The 21,855-nt window shown below is 40.2% G+C and overlaps 2 protein-coding genes across 2 annotated transcripts; both read right to left on the minus strand.

The window, feature by feature from the left end:
• Nucleotides 1-9,736: 9,736 nt before the first annotated feature.
• On the minus strand, nucleotides 9,737-13,240 carry LOC141788357 (gamma-aminobutyric acid receptor-associated protein-like 2). Its single transcript, XM_074667288.1, has 4 exons — nucleotides 13,198-13,240; nucleotides 10,930-10,985; nucleotides 10,652-10,824; nucleotides 9,737-10,222 (listed from the first exon to the last, which is right to left on the minus strand). Exons 1-4 carry the CDS (start codon nucleotides 13,229-13,231, stop codon nucleotides 10,132-10,134), a joined length of 354 nt encoding a protein of 117 aa, XP_074523389.1. The 5' UTR covers nucleotides 13,232-13,240; the 3' UTR covers nucleotides 9,737-10,131.
• A 2,650-nt stretch (nucleotides 13,241-15,890) lies between these two features.
• On the minus strand, nucleotides 15,891-21,818 carry nqo1 (NAD(P)H dehydrogenase, quinone 1). Its single transcript, XM_074666909.1, has 6 exons — nucleotides 21,685-21,818; nucleotides 17,959-18,126; nucleotides 17,504-17,634; nucleotides 17,178-17,291; nucleotides 16,932-17,033; nucleotides 15,891-16,288 (listed from the first exon to the last, which is right to left on the minus strand). Exons 1-6 carry the CDS (start codon nucleotides 21,686-21,688, stop codon nucleotides 15,947-15,949), a joined length of 861 nt encoding a protein of 286 aa, XP_074523010.1. The 5' UTR covers nucleotides 21,689-21,818; the 3' UTR covers nucleotides 15,891-15,946.
• Between the last annotated feature and the right edge of the window lie 37 nt (nucleotides 21,819-21,855).

Genomic DNA, 21,855 nt, shown 5'->3' on the forward strand with positions numbered 1-21,855 from the left:
AAAAAAAAAGGTCTGGTCACTTAATTCCAGGTCATGTTTGTTTCTGTAGAAACTCCCCCTTGTGGATAATTGTACAATCATTAGTTATGCCTTTTGCAGTCTCATTTTCTGTTACACGATCTATTTGGAGTGAAATCGAAGCCACACCACCGTGATTATTTGACAGAATCCTTCAATCACAGTTTAACTTTATTTTGCCAGTTTTTCCACAGTATACCAGCCTAACTAAACTATGTCTGCTGCTAAAGAACATAATCTGAGGCGTTTGTCCCTTTAATGCTGTGATCTTCTCTGTTTTAAAGATTAAAAAGCTAAAGTGAGATAGACCTGAGCTTCAAAATAAAGCACAAACACAACCATGAGTACAAAAATACAGCTTTTATTTAGAAAGGTTGATAACAGACATAAAATCACTGACAGAGCTGCACATGTTTAACATTTCACAGTAACATCCTGTTCAGACACAGGCTGGACCACCTCTCATCCCTAAAGCAGCTCTGATGGATGGTTAGGAGTAGAAACAATCTGTTGTAGGGACAGAAGTGGACTCCAAGCTCCTAGTCTTCATGCCTGTACAGATCCGGGGCTCAGTGGGACTCATTTTCAGCCTTTTTGGGACAGAGAGCTTTGGACATCTTGACGTGTGACGGCTTCCAGGTTCTCCTCAGCCTCTTGGCCCAGCGGGTGTTCGGATCAACACAGAACCTGTTCTCGCACACGGTGGTGACTCTGTAAGAAAAGAACGACATGAAAGAGGTCAGACTTTATGAAATTCATTTTAAAATGAATTGAACCTTTTTTCTTTTTGGTAATCAAATGAATAATTATTTCTCTTTCTGCTTTGAGAAACATTTTAACACATGTTCAGACATTTTAACTCTATGTACTTTTGTTGTTTTTATTTGAAATGCTGTTTAACTCTCTGATGCATGTCTATTACTTCATGGAAAAAACAAAACAAAAACAAAAATAAACATTCAAACTTTTTTTCTAAAGTATAAAGTGAAACAACCTATAAGAAAAAAAAAAAAAATCTGGGAGAGCATTTAGTCTTTCCTTAGTCCCAAAAGATCGGAGGGGAAAAAATAAATAAATAAAATAAAATAAAATAAAATAAAATAAAATAAAATAAAATGAAATAAAAATAAAATAAAATAAAATAAAATAAAATAAAATAAAATTAAATTAAATTAAATTAAATTAAATTAAATTAAATTAAATTAAATTAAATTAATAAAATGAAATGGAACAAATCAATCAATCAATCAATAAATGAATAGGAAAGTAAATTAAATAAATAAAGATAGATAAAAAGATTGATAGAAATTGGTAGAAAGTCTGATGGATACTGAAAGTTATGTGTAAAGTGAAAGAAACTGTGCTTTTTCTAATAAAGACATTTTAAGAAAAACAAAACAAAACAAACAAAAAAAAACTTTTTCCTTGCCCTAAGAGGAATAAAGCACTTCAAGAGTAAATCTGGACACAGGCTGATTCTTCTTCACAAAAATCATTGACTTAAGGAGGAAATGGCTTTAACCCATTATGAGCCAGAGGGTTACAGCATCATTAACTTAACTTGCAGGTGTAAGTGTAAGATAACTGAGCGGCTCCCTCTAGTGGAGCATTTTCAAACTGTCCAATTTTTGTCAATCTTTTAAAATTCACTTTGATTCTGATGAAAACCATCAATCAGCATTTTCTCATGGAGCCCTAAATGATCTGAGGATGCTTCATAAAGACCTGGATGGGATGGAGACCAACATGAAGACCAGAGAAGGAGTCTGAGCTCATCCTAACCCACCATGAGGCGACCTGTACAGCCCTAAGAAAAAACTTCCCCTTGGTCTGTCTCCCTGTTCTCTCGGTGTCAGGTGTTTCAGAGACCCACAGGGGGACTTCCTGGAGAACCTGAGGACCTGAATGATCCATGTCTGACTCACATGATGGCCTGGATGCTGCAGTGTTTGGGAGTCTCCGTCACCTTGCTCACTCTTTCCTTAGGGATTATCACTTCCGTCACATTCTCACAGCAGGGCTCCTCCAACAAAGCGTCCAAAGCTATCGTGCCTGGAGACACACACACACATGTTAAAAACACGCACATTAAAAACACACACATTTAACAGAAAGAGAGAGGGGGAGAGAAGTGAGTCTCTGACCTGCAGCGCCATGATGCAGGCAGCAGCTGAGGGTGAGGATGAGGAGGATCAGCAGAGTCTTCATCTTTCTGTTGGAGGATCAGGTCTGAGTCTGAGTCTGAGTCTGAGTCTGCTCTCTGCTCCTTTTATCGTCTCAGCAGCTGTCTCTCATTGTTCATTCAGTCACTTTGTTCTTAGAAACAGGCTCAGCTTCCTCCTCTTTTTCTCCTTTCCTCACTACACAGAAACATGACGCTGCATCAGCGTTCTGCAAAGAGCTCTACAGAGGAACCGGTCTCCCTATGCCCCCCCTGACCCCTGCTCACACAGAAGCCCCACATCCATGGGGTGTTGGTGCGCTGTAACAGTCCTCACAGACGTGTTTTCAGCTGCAGCGCTGCAGGAGTTTGATCTGGATGTTTAGAGCTGGTTTTAATGTTTTCACAGTTTCTGAAAGTCTTTAAACTCTGGACCAGATCCTCAGCAGACAGACTGTGTTCAGAACCAGACCATCACCAAGGATCTACCATACCACGCTGAAACATGGGACCACACAATACAACACAAATACACATCACAAGATAACACACCAGCAAATATGACACAACATGAGCAGAAAGGCATTATGAGGTACCATGTGACCTGATACCAAACCAATAAGGTATCATAGTATGACATGATGGGAACACATGAGAACATATGAAAACACATGATACCATAACCATGATATGGCTCAATACACTTAAACATGATCATAAAGACGAAACAAACCACAAAACACAAAATACAAAACACAAAATACAAAACACAAAACACAAAACGATCCAGCTCAGTTTTTCCTGAGTCCTCATCTCATATCAAAGCCCAAACCGCTCCGGTCCAGAGCTGCACTCATGGTGGGTCAAGATGAGATCAAACTCCTTATCTTGTCTCCATGTTAAATCCATTTCAACTGGCCCATGAGGTCTGGACCATTTCGACTGGACCATAGAGGACTTGACCATAGAGGTCTAGAACATAAAAGGACTGGACCAGGGAGGAATGGATCATTTAGATCTGGACCCAAGGGAGCTGGGCCAAAAGGGTCTGGACCATTTCAACTGGAACATATAAGACTTGACCATGGAGGGCTGGACTGTGCAGGTCTTGACCATTGAGGTCTAGATCATAAAAGGACTGAACAAGGGAGATGTGGACGAGACCCCAGGGAACTGGGCCAAAAGGGACTGGGCCATAGAAGGCGGGACCATTGAGGACTGGACCCCAGGGAACTGGGCCAAAGGGGGCTGGGCCATAGAGGTTTGGACCACAAGGACTGGGCCATTGAGGTCTGGATAATAGAGGACTTGACCATAAGGTCTGGACTATAGAATCCTTGACCTTAGAGGACAGAACCATAGAAGACTAGGCCAAAGAGGCCTGGACCATAGAGGACAGGACTATTTAGGACTGGACCATAGAAAACTAGCCTGTAGAGGTCTGGGCCAGAGGACTGGAGTGAGGTCCTCTTCTCTGGCGAGTCCAGTTTTCCCTAACACCTGATTCTCCAACAATTAGACAGAAACCTGGAGAAGCCAACAATTCACAGGGTCTTACACTCACAATGGGATTTGGTAGAGGATCAGCGAGGATCTCGGGGTCGTCAGTGAGGCTGGACTCAGCCAGATCCAGATCTCTGTGAAGGACTCCTGAATGAAGCTATGAACCAGGTCATCCTGGAAGAAAAGCTGCCTCCCTCTGCTTGGACCAGGTTCCTGGACTCTGAGGATCCATGACACACAGCTCGCTCAGCAAGCTGTGGAGAAAGGGGACCAGATCAAGACCCAGCCCAGGCTCTAGACCTGAACCCCACTGGAAACCTCTGAATGTGATCCAGAAGAAGATGGATGGTCATGATCCATCAAACAAAGCTAAGCTAGTGGAGTTTTTGGTCCAGGGGGGACAGAAAGTCCCTGACATCAATGTTGCAGTGGTCTCTTCGTTTGTGTGTGTGTGTGTGTGTGTGTGTGTGTGTGTGTGTGTGTGTATGTATGTGTAGGTGTGTGTGTTTGTGTGTGTGTGAGTATGTAGATGAATTCACTGAATTTGAATGAGCTAAGAAGCCGTTCCTCTTTCTCATTCTCGTCTGTTTCTGTGAAGATTAAATTCACCGAGGAGAACTTCTGCTTCAGATGGAAAGATCCCACCGAGCCTCAGATTCTCGAATACTCTGTTTTATCTTTGATAATCCAAAGCATCCGGCTGTGACTGCACTGACAGGTGATGAAAATACACACAGAGCAAAAGAGCAGTTACTGTTAGTTTCTTAAGCTGCAGGATTTCAAAATAAAAGCTCATTCCTCAGGTTGTTGAGAGAGAAGCGGTGAATGTTGTGGATGTAGTTCATTCAGAAGCTGAAGTGGTTCCACTCAGCCTGAAATACTTTACCTTGAAGACGTCCTAGTTTATTGTTTAACAGCAGACACGTTGGCGTAAGTGATTTGAGCATTTACATTTTCTGCCATTTGCACAAACTAAAGACCAGACCAGATTAAAGTGATGACATGGACAGAAAAAAAGGAAAATTGGTACACAAGAAAAAAGAAATCAGAGATATTTATTTTTTATCTTGATTTTTAGCATCTTATTCTACCCCCCAATGTGTCAGAATTTATATTATGTCCTTGTAGGCTTTCTGTGTTTTTTTCTATGATCATTTCCAAGGTGATGAAAACACTCCAAAAAAACTGAAATCTTATCAATTTTTTTTGTCTTATTTTAAATCTTATTTTCTGATAACACTTGATATGAGCCACTTACAACTTATCAGCCCCGAAAAATGTCTTGTTTCCAATTTTTTAAATACAAAAAAGAGGTCTGAATTGCTTGTAACAAATGAAAAAATAATCTGCTGATGGAACAAGAGAAGTTTGCCAGAAAATTTGCTTGAAACTAGAATACAAGAAACTTTTCTCTTGTTCCACTGGCAGATTTTTTTTTTACTTGTTACAAGCAATTCAGACCTAATTTTTCTCTTTAAATACCTTAAAACAAGACATTTTTCTGGACTGGTCAGGTGAATGTGGCTCATATTAAGTCTAAAAAGACATTTTCGCACACGCGCAGGAGGCAGAAACACTTTGAAAAACCAAGCACTTGGAACAGAAGAAGAAGAGGAGGCCCACTAAGCATCAGTGCCACCAAAGGAAGGGAAGTGGGGCTGATGTGGAAGTGTACTCATATTTGTTTGACATCAAGTGGTTTCACTTCCTCCTGTGTTAACACTGTAAACTTCACCGCAGCCGTTCTGAGAACAAAGAGAAACATCTTCAGGAGGAAAAACACTCTTGTTCTTCTGATTTCTCCTGTTATAGACTGAAGTGGAAACAGAGAGGAACAGAACGCATCTTCTACATCTGACCCACTGACCCTCTAAATCAACTTTATTCAATTAAAAATTATGTCGGGCCGTATCTTTCAGACTACAGACATGATTTTAGCCGCTACCCCATGAGATCCCTCGGGAAAGTTTGTCTTAAATGCAGCATGTTTTTCGGTGTGGTGTCTTTGGACATTGTAATCTTTCATCACATTTATTTCCAAAGCTGCAACTCAAACAAAATTTCTACCAGACATTAGTTTTAACTCAAATAATCCACACATGCAAAGACATCACAACGTCAAGGTCCATAAAAAATTATTATGTGGAATTAAGTACGATAACACAGGATAAAAGTGTTGAACATACCATGGAAAGGCTGTATACTTTGGCAAGGAAATGCACCATACCACCTGAAATCTGTCAGTAATTATTACTTGAACTGCCAATTAGTGCAAACCAACATCAGCTGGGCTAGAGCAAATTGATGGTCCTATAAAAAAGGTGTTTTTTCACCAAGCAGTTAAATACCACACACCTCATGATGGGTAAAGGCAAAGTGCTCTCTGAAGACATTCACAACCTGATTGTTGCTCAGCATCAGAATGGAACTGGTTACAGACTTATATCAAAGCACCTGAATATTCCAGTCAGCACCGTTGGGGCCATTATTCACAAGTGGAAGAAGCACCACCTTACCATCAACAGGCCACGCACAGGAGCTCCTTGAAGATTTCTGACCATGGGAGTCAGAAAGATAGTCAGAAGAGGACTCAACCAGCCAAGGACCACCCTGAAAGTGCTCCAGAAAGACTTGGAGGCAGCAGGTACAATTGTTACAGAGAAAACATTAGGCAATGCTCTCCACCGCCATTGCCTCTATGGACGCTCAGCCCGCAAGACTCCATTCCTCAAGAAAAGGCATGTTGAAGCTGGTTTAAAGTTTGCTAAACAACATCTTGACAAGCCTGTAGAATACTGGGAGAATGTTGTCTGGTCAGATGAGACCAAAACTGAACTTTTGGGCTGTCATACTACAGACCATGTTTGGAGGAGAAATGGCTCTGCACATCAGCCAAAAAACACTATACCAGCAGTGAAGTTTGGAGGTGGAAGCATCATGGCATGGGGTTGTTTCTCATCTCATGGTGTTGGCAAACTTCATATAATTGACGGAGCAATGAATGGATCCATGTATGGGGAAATTCTTGATCTGAATCTGCTGCCATTCATGATGAAGATGAGACGTGGCTGGACCTTCCAGCAGGACAACCATCCAAAGCACACGGCAAAGTTGACTCTCAGATGGTTTCAAAAAAAGAAAATCAATCTGTTAGAATGGCCTAGTCAATCACCTGACTTCAATCCAACTAAACATTTGTGGAGAGAACTAACTAAAGAAAAGGGTTCACCAGAGGGCACCAAAGAATATTCCAGATTTAAAGACAATCTGTGCAGAGGAATGGGCCAAAATCACACCTGAGCAGTGTGGGCCATTAGTTAAAACATACAAGAAGCGTCTGGAAGCTGTCATTGCAAACAAAGGCTTCTCCACTAAGTATTAGATGAGTCTCAGTTAGCCTGTTCAATACTTTTTTCCTGTGTTATCGTACTTAATTCACCATTATCATTATTTATGGACCTGAATGTTGTGATTTCTTTTCATGTGTGGATTATTTGACTTAATACCACTGTCTGGTGAAAATTTTGTTTTAATTGCAGCTTTGGAAATAAATGTGATGAGAAAAAAGTTGACATGTTCAATACTTATTTTCCCCACTGTATGTTACAATGTTGGAATTTTTGTAAGAACTCGTCCGTGTTAGTACAAGATATTTTTTCCCATCAGACCCAAATCCCAAATCACTTAGCAGCTGCTTTTGGGTTGCTTACTGAATAGCGCTGCTTTAAATCCTGTAACCTTCGGAGGAAAAGTCTTATCATCAGCCCCACAAGTGCAACAGGTGGATTTACCTGATCGAGAGAAAAATCAGTCATTTAACATGAAGAACGAAACATAAAAGGTTTAACAAAAAGAAAGAAGACATGAAGAGAGAAAAACTCTCTGAGCCTGACACTAGTGGACACTCAGGGAACTGAAGTTTAGCAGCATAGAAGGAGATAACTTCTACAATTTAATGTTTAGAAAATAAGAAATGATCGAAGATTACCCATATGTAAACGAGTTTCTGAATGAATTCTGTGAACAGGCCTTTTTATTTGGACTTGAGACCTCTGAGGTCTGTGGTCTTACTGTGAATCCTCCTTTAGAGAAGTCTGCTCCTGGTTAAATCCCCCACAGACCGTGCTGAGAAGAGAGGAGGAAGTGAAAACACTGCAAACTGTGAAGTAATAAAAATGATATTCAGTGGAACTCTGACTCTAACCGTTTCATCTGTATTAACCAAACCACATTTAGCTCTTCAGACGTACGGTTTACTGTTGGTGCTTCAGGAGGGAGAGGTGCGATCAATGAATGATTCTGGACTTAAACTCAGTTTAACCCATCTAAATAAAAGCCAAAATATAACTTTACGAAACTATTAAAAACAACAACAACAGTTTTTAAAGAGGATGACCTGGTCCTCTGGGTGAAGATAACTTTTTGTTTTAAAACATCCTCTGCTCTATGAGAACACAGTCTGAGACCTTGTACATGTGTGGCTGGGTATTTTAAAAAAGCAATACCCCCCCCCCCCCATTGGTTTTTAAAAACACTTTCATCCACACTTAACCTGCCAAATCCCCCAATAAGTGCGACTTATTGCATGGCAAACCCATATGTGGTAGTGTTTTTCAGATGTGAAACCTGTGACAGCCAATCAGAATAAACCCCTGTCAATCAGCTGTGACACTTTGGAACCAAAAACTCTTTTTCCAGCTGTATACATGAAACCGGCGATTTCAGAAAACATTGATTTTAGTGACTTAAAACTGGTTTCGTGCAAATGAGAGTTTAAGCATATCAAAGTTTAAGTGGTTTCCCAGATACCAGGCTACGTGTGGGCATGGCCTTAGTTTTTGAGGTGCTGTAAACACTCCACACCTGCCTCAGTGCTGCATGATCCTGAAACAGGTAACAAGTCTGCACTCCAAACCTTCAGTTAAGATGTTCCTGTCTGAAATTTAAATCATACACTGCAATAAAATAAAATTTAAAAAATCTAAACAAGTGTTTCCCTTTAACTTTGTAAAAATGTCTCAACATGAGCCACACTCAGCCGACAAGTCCAGAAAAATGCAAAATATTGGAAAAGAAAAATGAGGTTTAGACTTTCTGTAAAGATTTAAAAAATCTACTCATGACGTCACACTGGAAAAACTGAAAACATATCAGGTGTTTTTGTCTTATTTAGACTTAATACGAGCCACATTCAACTGACCAGTCCAGAAAAATGTCTGATTTCAGATTATTTTAAGAGAAAACTAATGTCTGAATTGCTTGGAACAAGTCAAAAAAATCTGCCAATAAAAAGAGAGAAAAGTTTCTTGTATTAAGACATTTTTGGAGTTTCAAACAAATTTTTCTTGTTTCATTGGCAGATTTATTTTTTTTACTTGTAACAAGCAATTCAGACTTTATTTTTGTCTTTTAACAACTTAAAACAAGACATTTTTCAGGACTGAGCAGTTAAATGTGGCTCATCTCAAGTATAACAAGAAAAAATTTACCAAAGTTAAGACTAAAACACTTGATAAGATTTCATTTTTTTGCAGCACTGAAGACTGTTTTTGTTAAGTTCTGTACAAAAAATGATGTCTTCCATCAAGGAGATAAACTGTTTTTTATCTTAAGTTTGAACATTTTTCTGGACTTGCCAGCTGAGTTTGGTGAAGATTAATAAGACAAATTTAACTAGAATAAGACACGACCACGTGGTCAGTTTTCAGTTTTTGCAGGGAACATGTAGAGTCAGAGAAGAAGCAAAGTCCAACTTTACCAAACTTCACAGGATTAGTAAAATGCGCAGGACAAAATGATCGTCACGTCATCAAAACTGTGACAAATGATTGTGCTTCAAGCAAAAGCTCCTGTGATTTGTATTCAGACCCACCTGAGGGAGGTGTGGACAATACAGTTATCAGACCAAGTTATCAAACGAAGTAGAGTAGTCTGAGCATGGACAGCCTCAAGGCTACGAGTCGACCTCCAGAGATCCAGTACTCTTTTTGGATTCTGTGTGAACTGTATGAAGTTGGACAAACAGATTCTTGGTGTTAAAAAACCCAAAGTCAGTTTGAATTTTCATCTTTTTATTGGTTAGGTCGTCCTATTCAATTCAAATAATTAAATTAAAGATCTGTTTAAATATCAAAGAGGAGAGCAGAACTAAAAGCAAAAACTCATTCAAGCCTTCATTTCAAACGTGAAAAACAACCAAAACAAATCAAAGGTCCTCCTAAAAGCACTCCGATCACAACGTCACACAAACAACAACTCAGATACAACACACTATACACAACTGAAGCTATGGATCTTTTAAGAGGGCTGAACCAGCGCAACGAGCTCTCCATCCCCTCCATCCAGCTGAGCGCTCGCTGCTTCTTCATCAATCTCTGTGGGGTTTCCTGACGTGTCTCCAGGGGCTGTGATTGGATGTGGGCGGTGATATCACCGTCATGGCTCCTCCTTTAAAAACCAAAGGTGTTTTCTCCGCTGTACGCCACGTATAAAAAGCCGTCCTCGTCCTTCTCCTTATCGTACAGCTGTCCCATCGTGATGCTGGAAGGCGAGCAGAGAGAAGGCTAACGTCAACGACTCCTGTCATCAAACTTCTTTTGAGGACGCAGCACGAACACAAGGAGGCAGAAAAGACATTAAGGCATGAGGAGGACAACCTGCTGCTGGAGCTAGCTCTGCTAACATTAGCCTCACTCTGTGATGCTGACCCTGGCTCTGTAAGATGGATGATGCTGAATTTTCTTGTGTGTTTTAACCACAGGCTCCACGAGGACTGCGCGCTCATGATTTGGCTCAGAATCCTATTTTACCAGAGAAACCTCTCACAGGTTAAAAACATTTCTGATAATGTGACCTGGTCTCATGTCTGTCTCCATGTCCTTCATGAGAAAACATCACTTTTCTGAGGTAAGCATGTTGATGGATCTGCCTTCCAATGTGAGCCTGAGACCCTGGTACCCTGTTCCTCACCTGGACTGAGGCACGGTCTTGTCCACGAACAGGAAGATGGCCTTCTCCGAGGGCAGCTGGATGCGTTTTCTGATGATCCACATGAACTGAGCCACCGTGATGTCAGAGGGGACCAGGTACTTCCTCTTATCGATGTCAGTGATCTGTGAGCCCGACACTTTCTCCACTATCACCTGACACACACACAAAGGTAGAGACAGTACGTCAGCTGTAACAGGACAGAAACATTGCTGCTAATATTTACAGAACAGACAGTCTGTATGAGCTGAGAGACTCACTGGGACCCTGTCAGGGTACTTGTTGCGGATTTTGGCGGACTCTATGCATCGATGTTCTGGAAGACAAAAAGCAACACTTCTATAAGTTAATATTAATAAAACACACAGTTCTTATTTCCTTCCATAGACAGACAACCCTTCACACACAAACTCACACCAAAAGGCAATTTAGAATCACCAATTAACCTGATGAGCTCGTTTCTGGACTATGGGAGGACGCCGGAGTACCCGTAGAGAACTCACGCATGAAGAAAGGGAACATGGAAACACTTACTGTCAGGCAGCAACAACAATTGGGCTATCGTGCATCCCACTTAAAGTGATTGTATTGACAAACTCACTTATATGTCCAAAGGTAAACACAGCTGATTAAAGGAGATGTGGGGGAATTTTTTTTTATCATTTCTGGAAAAGGAGAAAGCAATATGTACCTTCTCACCTTGAACAAACCATTACAAAACATGTCTTGCATGTCTTTTGTTTACTTTCAGGTCCCTTATTGTGCACTTATACATTTTTATGTACCTTGATTTTGATATTATTTTTTTTATATGATACGTGTCATGTCTTTATTGACTTATAACATGAGAGATTTCAGAGCCCTGTATTGGACACCTGTAGCACTACTTAAAAACAATGCAAGATTTTTTTTTTTTGCTGTAATCATATCGTCTTGCACCTTACCTGTGTATTGGATGTATTTTTTGTATTATTTAATAATTAATGTAATTATTATGACTGTAAAAGGTGGTTTTGTGTAAAGTATTCACCGGAAACATGAGCACATATCTGTATTCTTTTTCTTCACAAGTGTAGTGTTCCTTTTTTTTTTTTTTTTTTTTATAAAATCATTGGTTAATCAATGAAATTGTATAATTCAAGGCCACAGCTGTGGGAATATATGTTAAAGAATCTTATCACCTAGCAGTGTTCAATACTGGATTCTGATTGGTCTAAAGCCGATAACAGCAAGAGTCACCTGATCACACTTCATATGAAACCAGCCTGTTGACTTTGCAGTAAAAAGCTGAAAATGGGCTTCTTTCAGTCTCTCTACATTACATTTATTAATTAATACAAAAATCACCTTTATGAATGGCACACATACACACAAACAAAAAAAGAAGAAGGATGTGCTTATTTTAGTAACTCCAAATTAATGTTGGAGACTAAAAAGCGCTCTTCAGACATCATAAGTTTCCGCTTCTTTTAATTTTAATGTCAAAAACAAAATCAACATTGACTGAAAAGAAGAACAAAGATCAGCTGCAGTCTAACCTCAAACAATCAGCTCCTGTCTGTACAGCTACATCCTCTTTCTAAGAGGAAGCAGAGGGGTTTGTGGGTAATGAAGTCTTTACACCAAAACTGGCTGCTAACTTCAGCTAGCTTGTCAACAGACTATTAGTTTGGTTTAAAAAGAGTTATAAGGAGTTATTTCGAGTTATTAGGAGTTTTTAGGTGTTAATACAAGTTATAAAGAGTTAAAGTTCTTCAATTATCCCTGATGTCTGAATCAGGTTTTAGGATTTTGTTTGACATGAGCTTTGAGGTTTATGTTATCCTATTTTCCCTAATATGAGCACTATACTTTTGATGTTTTGAGGGGTCACTTTGGCCTCTGAGTGTTTGTATCTCTGTACAGTTAGTTTCTTGGTCTTAAAAGTTTATAAAAATAAGTACAGTTATTAACAGAAATAGCTTTTAGCCTAAGAATTTATTGTGTACAGATTACCAGGCTGTAGGCCCATTGTTGCTGAGCCAGAGCTGCTGTTTGGTTCCCCCAAGGCCTTCAGAGAATAACTGACAGCATGTCTGTGTCCTTTAACAGACAGATATAAACGGTTTTCTCCTACTGATCGCTGTGAATCGATACAGGATGAAGGATCAGCAGCTTTAAGTCACAATACCCTCCATCAGCCTCAAAGCAGCTCATCCACCAAGCAAAGACACGATTAACCGATCATCCACAGCGATCACACACCTGTCCTTCAGAGTGGAGGTGAGTCATCTGACTTTTACATGAACTGACGTGAACATTTGATTTATTACAGGTTTGTTTCGACGCAGATCAGAGCTAAACCTCCTCTGAACAAAGCCTCTCGGACAGGCCTGTCGGTGGGCCTGAGGATCGTTAAAGTCATACTGTTCAGATTAAATCTGAAACACATTACCCTCAACTTGCAGTGTGACCGCTTTCTCTTCATAAAAATTAACTGCGTAGATGTTTTATCAGCTCCATCAGAACAACACCTCCTCCTCCCTTACCCAGCGAGTGATCCTCTTTGAACATCCATTTCATGTTTGCCGTGTCCGGGCCTTTTCCGCTCGATGCAGCAGGTTATAAACTCGACTTTAGATGAGTGAAAGTGTCAGGGTGATTTCTGTGTAGTCTACTTTTACAGTCAGCTCTCGGGGTTCAGGAAACACCAAGTTAAAGCTCCAAACACTCGATCAAAACAACCAACAACGATCTCCTCTTCACAGACACGGACTGTTCCATTCCGCTGCGAGGAGGAGGGGGGAGCGACACAAACAAAGAGGACCACGATTCATTTTCTTGCTTTAATAACAAAAATTAAACTGCGCTATCCACCTTATTATGTTTTAAATTGATGCGCTGTTGTCTTTATCTGTCTTGTTTTTGCAGATCTGTTCATTTTCATGGTGACCTTCTGGCATGGTTCCCTTTCGGCAATTTCTGGTCCTACCTCCGGTCCCCCCTCTGTATGAGGAACATAAACAGAACCTCAAACAGAGTCTGAGGCCTCTTACCTCAGACTGTCTGATAAAAAAATAAATAAATAAATAAAATAAATAAATAAATAAATAAAAATAAATAAATAAATAAATAAATAAATAAAGAAAGAAAGAAAGAAAGAAAACAACAGCAATAATAACAATAATAATAATAATAATAATAATAATAATAATAATAATAATAATAATAAATAATAATAATAATAATAATAATAATTCATCAAGTACACCGCTTTTGACCACTACATTTGGCACTGGCTGATATGTAGTTATCATCAGCAGTAAAGCTGATTTGAGATCTTAAGGGAATCAGGATTCGTTGAAACTTTAAAAAGGTATTCATAAACGTAAAAACTGCTTGTCCACAATAGGTTACGCTATTCCTATTACTAAAACTCATATATAGATGACATCAGACTTGCACGATGTTAGAGTGTGTGTTCAATTTGGTGCAGTCTTGACAGTGTTTTTGAAAAGTTATACAAAGTGTTTTCAGAGAGTAGCCCTATGCTGGTGGCTGCGTTTAATGATTGGATGTGTAAGGAGGTGGACCTTGAAAAGATATGTGCAATTTGAAGCAGATTGGACTTTACATGCATGAGTTAAGCTCTTGACACAGTGACAGAGACACACCCTTTATGGTACAAGAAATCCTTTATCAGAAAGGTGCCATCTTGGAACATCTCACAAGACATGCCCAAAGAAAAGCTGCTATAGATTTGCTTCTAAGCTGAGGTGACATTAGTGTAATAGGATATATAAACTCTAATAGCTCTATAACCTGTACCTTGTGTATCTCGGCATCTTTTTATATATTACTGCCTACTTTTATGTCTGTTTTGTTTGTTTGTTTGTTTGTTTTTTGTATATGGACCTGTGTCTGCAATAAAGATTTATTATTATATGCAGTTTATCCTGTCCTGTCATCCTGGCAGTGTTCAGAGGTCCAGATGTGAAAGCTTTACTGATTGGCTGATGTGATAACATAAGACATTTAAATAACCATTTACAAAGCTGTGTGGAAATTTGGGAGTGTTAGTTTTTATTAAAAGACAAAAACAAAACAGGATAAAAAAAAATAATGTGATGCTGTTGCCTTGTAAGAGGCCAGACGGTAACTGATCTTTGCCAGCAGGTGGCAGCATAGAGCAGTGACCCATGTTATGGACTTCTGTTTCTGGGCCTCTCTGCTTCATGGAGGCTGGTTTTCTTGATAGATACAGAGTTGATATGCAAAAGAGCTCAAAGGAAACTTCATGAAAAACAATTTAAAAGAAGGAAAGGACGACCCTGGGATAATAAAGACTTAATGACTGAGTGCAGCAACTTTCTAATTAACAAAAAAAAAAAAGGTTAAAAACAGCAATGAATCCTGCTGACCATAGGAAAAAAAGGAATGAAAAAGTATGACTTTGAAAATAACTCTGTATATAAAAAAGTTAAAGCAGTTATGCTACAAAAATTAACATAATAATGTTCAAGTATATTTTTACTTATGAGATTAAAGTTTTAGTGTTATGAGATTGTTTTACGACTTAAATCTACTTGAATGTCTAATATTCAGTGTCACACATCTTAAAGTTTAGGTATTTAAATCTGCTTAAAGAAGAAAGTGAAGAAAGTGGTTACCCTTATCTTTTCCTGTATGCCACCAAATGCAGCTTTTTCTAACATAAATAACCCAACTTCTTTTATAGACAGCTGGACAACTCAGCAAAAATGGAAAATTTAATTAGAATGAATTGGTTTTGGCACCCCCTTGTGGACAAACTGATATATATTATGTCACTGGGCTCATTTTGTCCTATACATATGTAATATTGAGTGTGTGACCAAATCTGTTATGCTGCTTTCTGATAGCAGTCAGAATATATATGCCAGATTGACGTCCCGGCCAATCAGCCAATCAGATGGGAGGATTTTTGTAATCACACCTGTGATGACCAATCAGATTGCAAGGGGGCTGTGCCACTACTGTAAATGCTCCCCATTACCACCCACACACTATCATTCATATTATAGCTTTACACGTGTGTGTGTGTGTGTGTGTGTGTGTGTGTGTGTGTGTGTGTGTGTGTGTGTGTGTGTGTGTGTGTGTGTGTGTGTGTGTGTGTGTGTGTGTGTGTGTGAGAAAAAAAGAGTTAAGGTTTTATATTAAAACTGTTTTAATTCAGCTTCAGTACATAATTACAATCCTTCATATTCTAGTGTGTGTTAATCTGAACAGGTGTGTGTGTGTGTGTCCAGTGGGATGGATCTACTTCTTGCAGTCTGCTTTGGCACCACTCTCTTTGGTGGACTGAGCTGAGATCTGGTTGTCAGGGGGCAGGGGTTTTCCCAGGTGGTGTCCCGTGGTGAGGCCGAAAGGCAGTGCCTCTTTCTCCTTCCTCACCTCGGGCCACATCATGAACCCACCCTTGAAGCTGAGGTCAAAGAGCTCACAGGGGGCAAAGGTCAAAGGTTGCTCTTCCAGGAGTCCTTTCAGCCGCTCGCGCCATCCATCCAGCATGGCGGTCCGCACGGTTAGGGGGCAGTGCGCTGGACTCCAGAAGATCTGAGGAGCCAGGACCTGAAAGCCGCAGAAGTGCAGGGTCCCGTTCTGATTGGACGTTAGAGAGAGAAACAGCAAAGAGAAAGAGAGTGAGTGAAAATCTATGGTAGCCCTCAGAGGACAAACAGCACAGGTTTGATAGCGAGGTATGTTAGCTGGTTTCAGAGCCTGTTTCCTCATGGTGACTTTTTGTTGACCTGAAGTTGGAGTCCGGCCCAGTGACAGGACAGACCAGTACAAGACTTTAACCTTTTAAATTGCTGCTCAACTGTTTGGAGGAGCACTTTTTAAATGGTTTTATCTCATTAAAAGTATGTTGAACTGAATAAACCCTGATTAAGTCACCTCTACAGCATGAAATAATTCTTCGGATTTTTGTGGTTTCTGATTTTGGTGCTTTAACAACATAAACCAATATGGAGAATTTTCTTTTTTGTAATGCAATGTTTAAGGGTTAGAAATTAAATAGACTTCATATCAGTTGCATTTAAAAAGTGAAAGTCAAAGGGTTAAAACTCTGAGGATGCAAGTCATGGCCACCACATGTTACGAAGCTGCTTTCCCTGCCTAAGGAAAGTCATTTTATGTGATTGTGTGTGTGTGTGTGTGTGTGTGTGTGTGTGTGTGTGTGTGTGTGTGTGTGTGTGTGTGTGTGTGTGTGTGTGTGTGTGTGTGTGAGAGAGCTGCTGACCTGTATGGGCCACAGTGATACGTTGATGTCCCCATTGATGCCGTCAGGTCTGAACATGGTCTGTATGGCTCCGGTGGTGAAGGACAGCATCGCCTTCTTATCCTGAAATCATGGTTCAAGTTCACTAAAGAGACCAAAGAATCATGGGATCATCTTTGTCTTTGTCATCTTTTGACCCCCCCCAAACACACACACACGCACACCCCTGTGTGTATTTATCTCATTGACCTAAAGAGGGTGACGGACCTTGAATATCCCAGTGTCGTACATCTGCTCCAGAGAGAAAGCGAAGCCCTGCGTCAGCACTCGATCCATCCAGCCCTTCATGATCGCAGGAACACTGAACCAGTACAGTGGGAACTACACACATACAGGTGCACACACGCACACACACACACACACACACACACACACACACACACACACACACACACACACACACACACACACACACACACACACACACACACACACACACACACACACATGTAAAGGCACCAAAAGTTGATGTAAAATAGTAAAAGTCTCCTCTCTGATCTGCTTCAGTGGCGAGTATCTAAGTGACCTCTGACCTGGAAGATGATAAGCTCCGCCTCCTCCACTTTCCTATGCTCAGCTACGATATCGTCACTGAGTTTTCCTTTCTTCCAGGCGTGCATCGTTTCATCTCCGTACTGAAAGAGCTCAGAGTTCTTCAGGTCACCTGAACAACACAAACCAGGTCAGAACAAAAACCAAACTTTTTTTCCTTTAAAGGGCTGTGAGGTCTTTCTGGAAAAGCTAGTGTTTGTCTGGGTAAAGAAAGACTCTGTTTCCCATGAGCACTAGCGCCCACTGTCATGGGGACATGACTTTTACCAAGGCTTATAATTGTTTGGGAAGCAGATCCTCTTTATTCAAGACAACTTTTCCCAGAATACAAAGCAAGCTCTATATATCATACTCTTATTTGACTAAAGGAAGTCTTATTTTATGCTCTTTGACTATTAAAACAATCAAAACACAGAAATAGAGACTGTAATGTCACCTGTGATGTCATCCCGCGTGGCTTCAGCCCTGAACTTCATGGCGTAAAGATCCGACACAAGGACTCTGTAGCCCTGCTCCCTCAGCTCCTCTATGGCCACATCTCGCACCGCCGCGTTGAATGAACCCGGACTCTGATGAGCGTACACGATCAGGACTGTCTTCTGAGCTTCAAACACACACACACACACACACACACACACACACACACACACACACACACACACACACACACACACACACACACACACACACACACACACAAAGACACACACAGCAATCCAGTCTTATCTTATTCAGCTGATGCTGAAGTGTTATAAACTGCAGTTCCTGAAGTGTCCACTAGAGGCTGTGCGCAGAAACACCAGAAACTATATACACACCCATTCAAAAAGTTGATATTTACAGCAGAAATAAACATGTTTACAGCCTGCTTCAAAATATGATTTTGGTCTGAAAAGATCATTTCTCTACCAGGACACTGAACGGGGGAGGAGTTATTATAACTTGCTGTTTTTGTGAGGTTTGTGAGAAGGCTAAAGGTCGGTCTCTTTGCCTCATCCTAACTTAGCAAATGTTAGGTTGTGTTCAACATTTCCATCATGCCCCCCTGGTCAGCGATGGGCTTCATTACTCTGCTTCAGAAACACACGGGAGTCTTCACAGAGACTATGTTCATGTCTTATGTAAACTGTGGAATATGTGTGTCACCGAAGATGGACATGAAATTCATGAGCAGAAGTAGAGATACAAGAAGCAAAGAGCAGAATCAGCCCTGCATACGCCTCTGAAACATGGCTTCAAACATCAACAGAGAAGAGCTTTAGTGTCACAGACACGTATTACACAACAGACATGACTGACAGACACATCAGACATACATGACAGACTTGTCAGACACCACAGCAGAGGTATCAAAAGTAATTACATTCATTACTCAAGTAGAACTATAGATACTAGAGTTTAAAAAGGCTTCTGTCAAAGTTGAAGTATCAACTCAAGCTTTTACTTAAGTAAAAGTGTAAAAGTTCTGATTTCAAGTTAAAGTTAAAGTAACTTAAAGGAAGAGAAAATGCCCTTAAGGTTAAAAGCTGAGACTGTGCTACAGGGGCCTATAGTTCATATAGTTCGTCCCCCCTCCTGAGTCTCTACCACGGTCATCTTCATACTCTGCAACATGTGTCTGTTATGTTGTTGCTGAAGTGTGGCGTGATTTGTGTCATGTGCAAGTCTGATCGATCCTGTACAAACCAATAGGGTGTTAGAATGGTATTACATTTATACATCTCATCCATCCACAGTCAAATTCACTTTTCTGGATTGTGCGATTTCAGGATAGCTTTTCACTATTTTGGTGCTTATCTTTTTGAATGATGACAAGCTGGAATGAAACTGGAGTAGCGAAGCTATTTCTAAAACATGTGGAGTAGAAAGTACAGATATTTGCCTGAAAATGTAAGGAGTAGAAGTAAAAAGTCGGCTAAAAAATAATTACTCAAGTAAAATATAGATACCCCAGATTTTTACTCAAAGGTCCCATATTATGCTCCTTATCTGCAGTTTAATATGCATCATTGATGTCTTCATGAAATGGTTTGTAACATGTTTTGGTCCAAAAAGCCAATAAATCAAGCACAGCAGCATTGTTTCCAGGCTCTCATAGCCCCTCTGTTCAGAACGCTCTGATTTAGTGGGCCTGACCTTCATATGTAAATTAGTCACCGCTGATACCGCCGCGCTCTTCAGCGTCACTGAGAGCGGCGCCACGAGCTCCGAGTGCACAATGTTTAGAAAACAGTGAAGCTCGTTTACCGTAACATTACAGGCTAAATCAACAGGCTAACCGCAGCTACAGTTAGCATCCTGGCACATTTCCTTGATAAATGAAATCTAGCCTCCTAGACTTGTCTTCTTACGAGATGGGAAGCTTGTGCATGGAACTATGTGGCTGTTTACAGCCAAAAACAGAGCAGTGATGGCTCTTCAACTTCGGAATTCTCCTCCTCGCTGCTGGAGAAATCTCTCCAGCAGCAGGGAGGGGAGTGGGCAGTGAGGGTGTTCGGGGGTATCTGCTCCGGTGGACCGGTGGATCAGGTCAAACTTGCTGCTGATTGGTCAAAAAAGGGAATCGCTGACGTTGACAAATCCCCAAAATCCAAACAGCTCGTTTTAGGTCAGGATTTTACATTCACAAGCACTACTAAGTACAGGTTTTGTCATTAAATATCACATTTCGTGGGCTGGGAGGAAAGACCAAGACCCACAAATTTCACTTAAAGACTTAAAGTGATTTTTGCATAATATGGGACCTTTAAGTAAGGTAAGAAAGTATTTTTACGTAGTTACTTGACATCGAATAGACACCACAGACATGACAGACACGGTGGACACAACAGACACAACAAACATGACAGACAGCTTCCTGCGCTTGTCTTCACCAGCTGAGCGCTGAAGTCCTACTAAATATCTGACCTGAACAACAGAAGTCTGTCAGGAAAGGGTTGATAAAAGTCTGACACTTCATCGATTATTTCAAACTCACAAACGGGACAGAGGTTTCTCTTTGGGTTTCTTGTAATCAGCTTCCTGTGAAACATTTCTGCAGTTTGCGCTGAAAGAAGCTCAGAGCAAAGATAAATATACGATAAATTAAATCTCATTAACCTTCATTAGAGAAAAAAAAAGTCAGTCACCAGACCAGGGGTGGAGCCAGGATTTCAGATCTGGGTGGCCCAGACAAATTTTGGTTGGGCTTTAAGCTACAAAATTATGTTGCTCATTAATTCAATTAATAAAAATGACTAACAGGATACCAATGTTACTATGTGTGGTTTTAAAACAGATTTGGTCGCTGTTTTCATCTTTGATTAGCATTTTTCTGCATTATAAGCTGTAAGAGAATAGACATTAACCATGGTTCATAAAATGAATAAAAATCTACAGTCTTCCCAAAATAATGTCTTGATCCCACCCACATGAAGATGAATGTTCACAACTTTTTTTTTCCCAGCAGGCTAAAAAACACGGCTCTTTTTACAAAGACAGAGCATCTAATGCTAACAAAAGAAAAATAAAGTGAAAAGAATTCACCAGTTTTTAAAATATGAAAAATTATAAGAAAAGCTTCAGGTGGGCCTGGGACCTTTGGGCCCACCCATAATGCCGCCCCTGCACCAAACAGGTCCAGAAAAATGTCATATATCAGAAGAGTTAACCTGTTTACCAGTCAGCTTCTATAAATGAAATCCAAAGAGAGATTTTTTGTTTCTGTTCATGAAAGATTCAGATGTCACTTTTCTCTTTAAGTGCAATAAATTACATTTTACTGAAAAAAGACAAGAAGAGATCTACAAATTTAAATGTAAGTTATATTAGTATGAAAAGGATAATAAATGTATAAAGAGGAAAAATAAACTGCTTTAGAATTTAAATCTGTGATTGTATAATAGTGACTTTTATCACATTAAAACAACTCACACCCAACCTGTCCATGATAACAGAGTTATACTTCATCATGGTCATAAAGGAGTTAATCATACACCAGGCTGTAAAAACACGTGTTTCACCGTCTGATTCTCTTTGAGGAGCACAGCGTGAAAGCAACTGAAACTCCCATAACTCTATATTTTTACAGTACAGTGACACGGTCAGAGGTAATTAGCTGTTTGTTTGATTATGTTTAGTAGAAACAGACAGGTAGTAAAGTCAGTGAAGGATGCAGTCTTACCCATGCTGAGCCGTCTGCTGGATCTGTCTGAAGCCCGGACCTGGTCCTGGTGGCTCTTATAGACCCTGAGGCTGTGTGTGCGTGAGAAACATGGTCAGATAGGATATCAGATGGAGGAAAACTGTCTCTCAGACACAACTGGGAGGAAAAAAAGTGTCTGCTTTCAGACTG

Source organism: Halichoeres trimaculatus, unplaced genomic scaffold, assembly GCF_033239565.1.
Source record: "Halichoeres trimaculatus isolate MK-OKI-2021-1 unplaced genomic scaffold, fHalTri1.1 fHalTri1_scaffold_3, whole genome shotgun sequence".
NCBI classification, from domain to species: Eukaryota; Metazoa; Chordata; class Actinopteri; order Labriformes; family Labridae; genus Halichoeres; species Halichoeres trimaculatus.

Excerpts from the sequence above, each read along its gene's own strand:
- LOC141788357 (XM_074667288.1), bottom strand. The coding sequence starts at position 13,231 with ATGAAATGGATGTTCAAAGAGGATCACTCGCTGG. Across the intron at positions 10,825-10,929 it reads AGTACCCTGACAGGGTCCCA|GTGATAGTGGAGAAAGTGTC; the intron begins GTGAGTCTCTCA and ends TGTGTGTGTCAG. Across the intron at positions 10,223-10,651 it reads AAGACCGTGCCTCAGTCCAG|CATCACGATGGGACAGCTGT; the intron begins GTGAGGAACAGG and ends CTCGCCTTCCAG.
- nqo1 (XM_074666909.1), bottom strand. Across the intron at positions 17,635-17,958 it reads CACGCGGGATGACATCACAG|GTGACCTGAAGAACTCTGAG; the intron begins GTGACATTACAG and ends TGTGTTGTTCAG. Across the intron at positions 17,034-17,177 it reads ACGACACTGGGATATTCAAG|GATAAGAAGGCGATGCTGTC; the intron begins GTCCGTCACCCT and ends CCATGATTTCAG.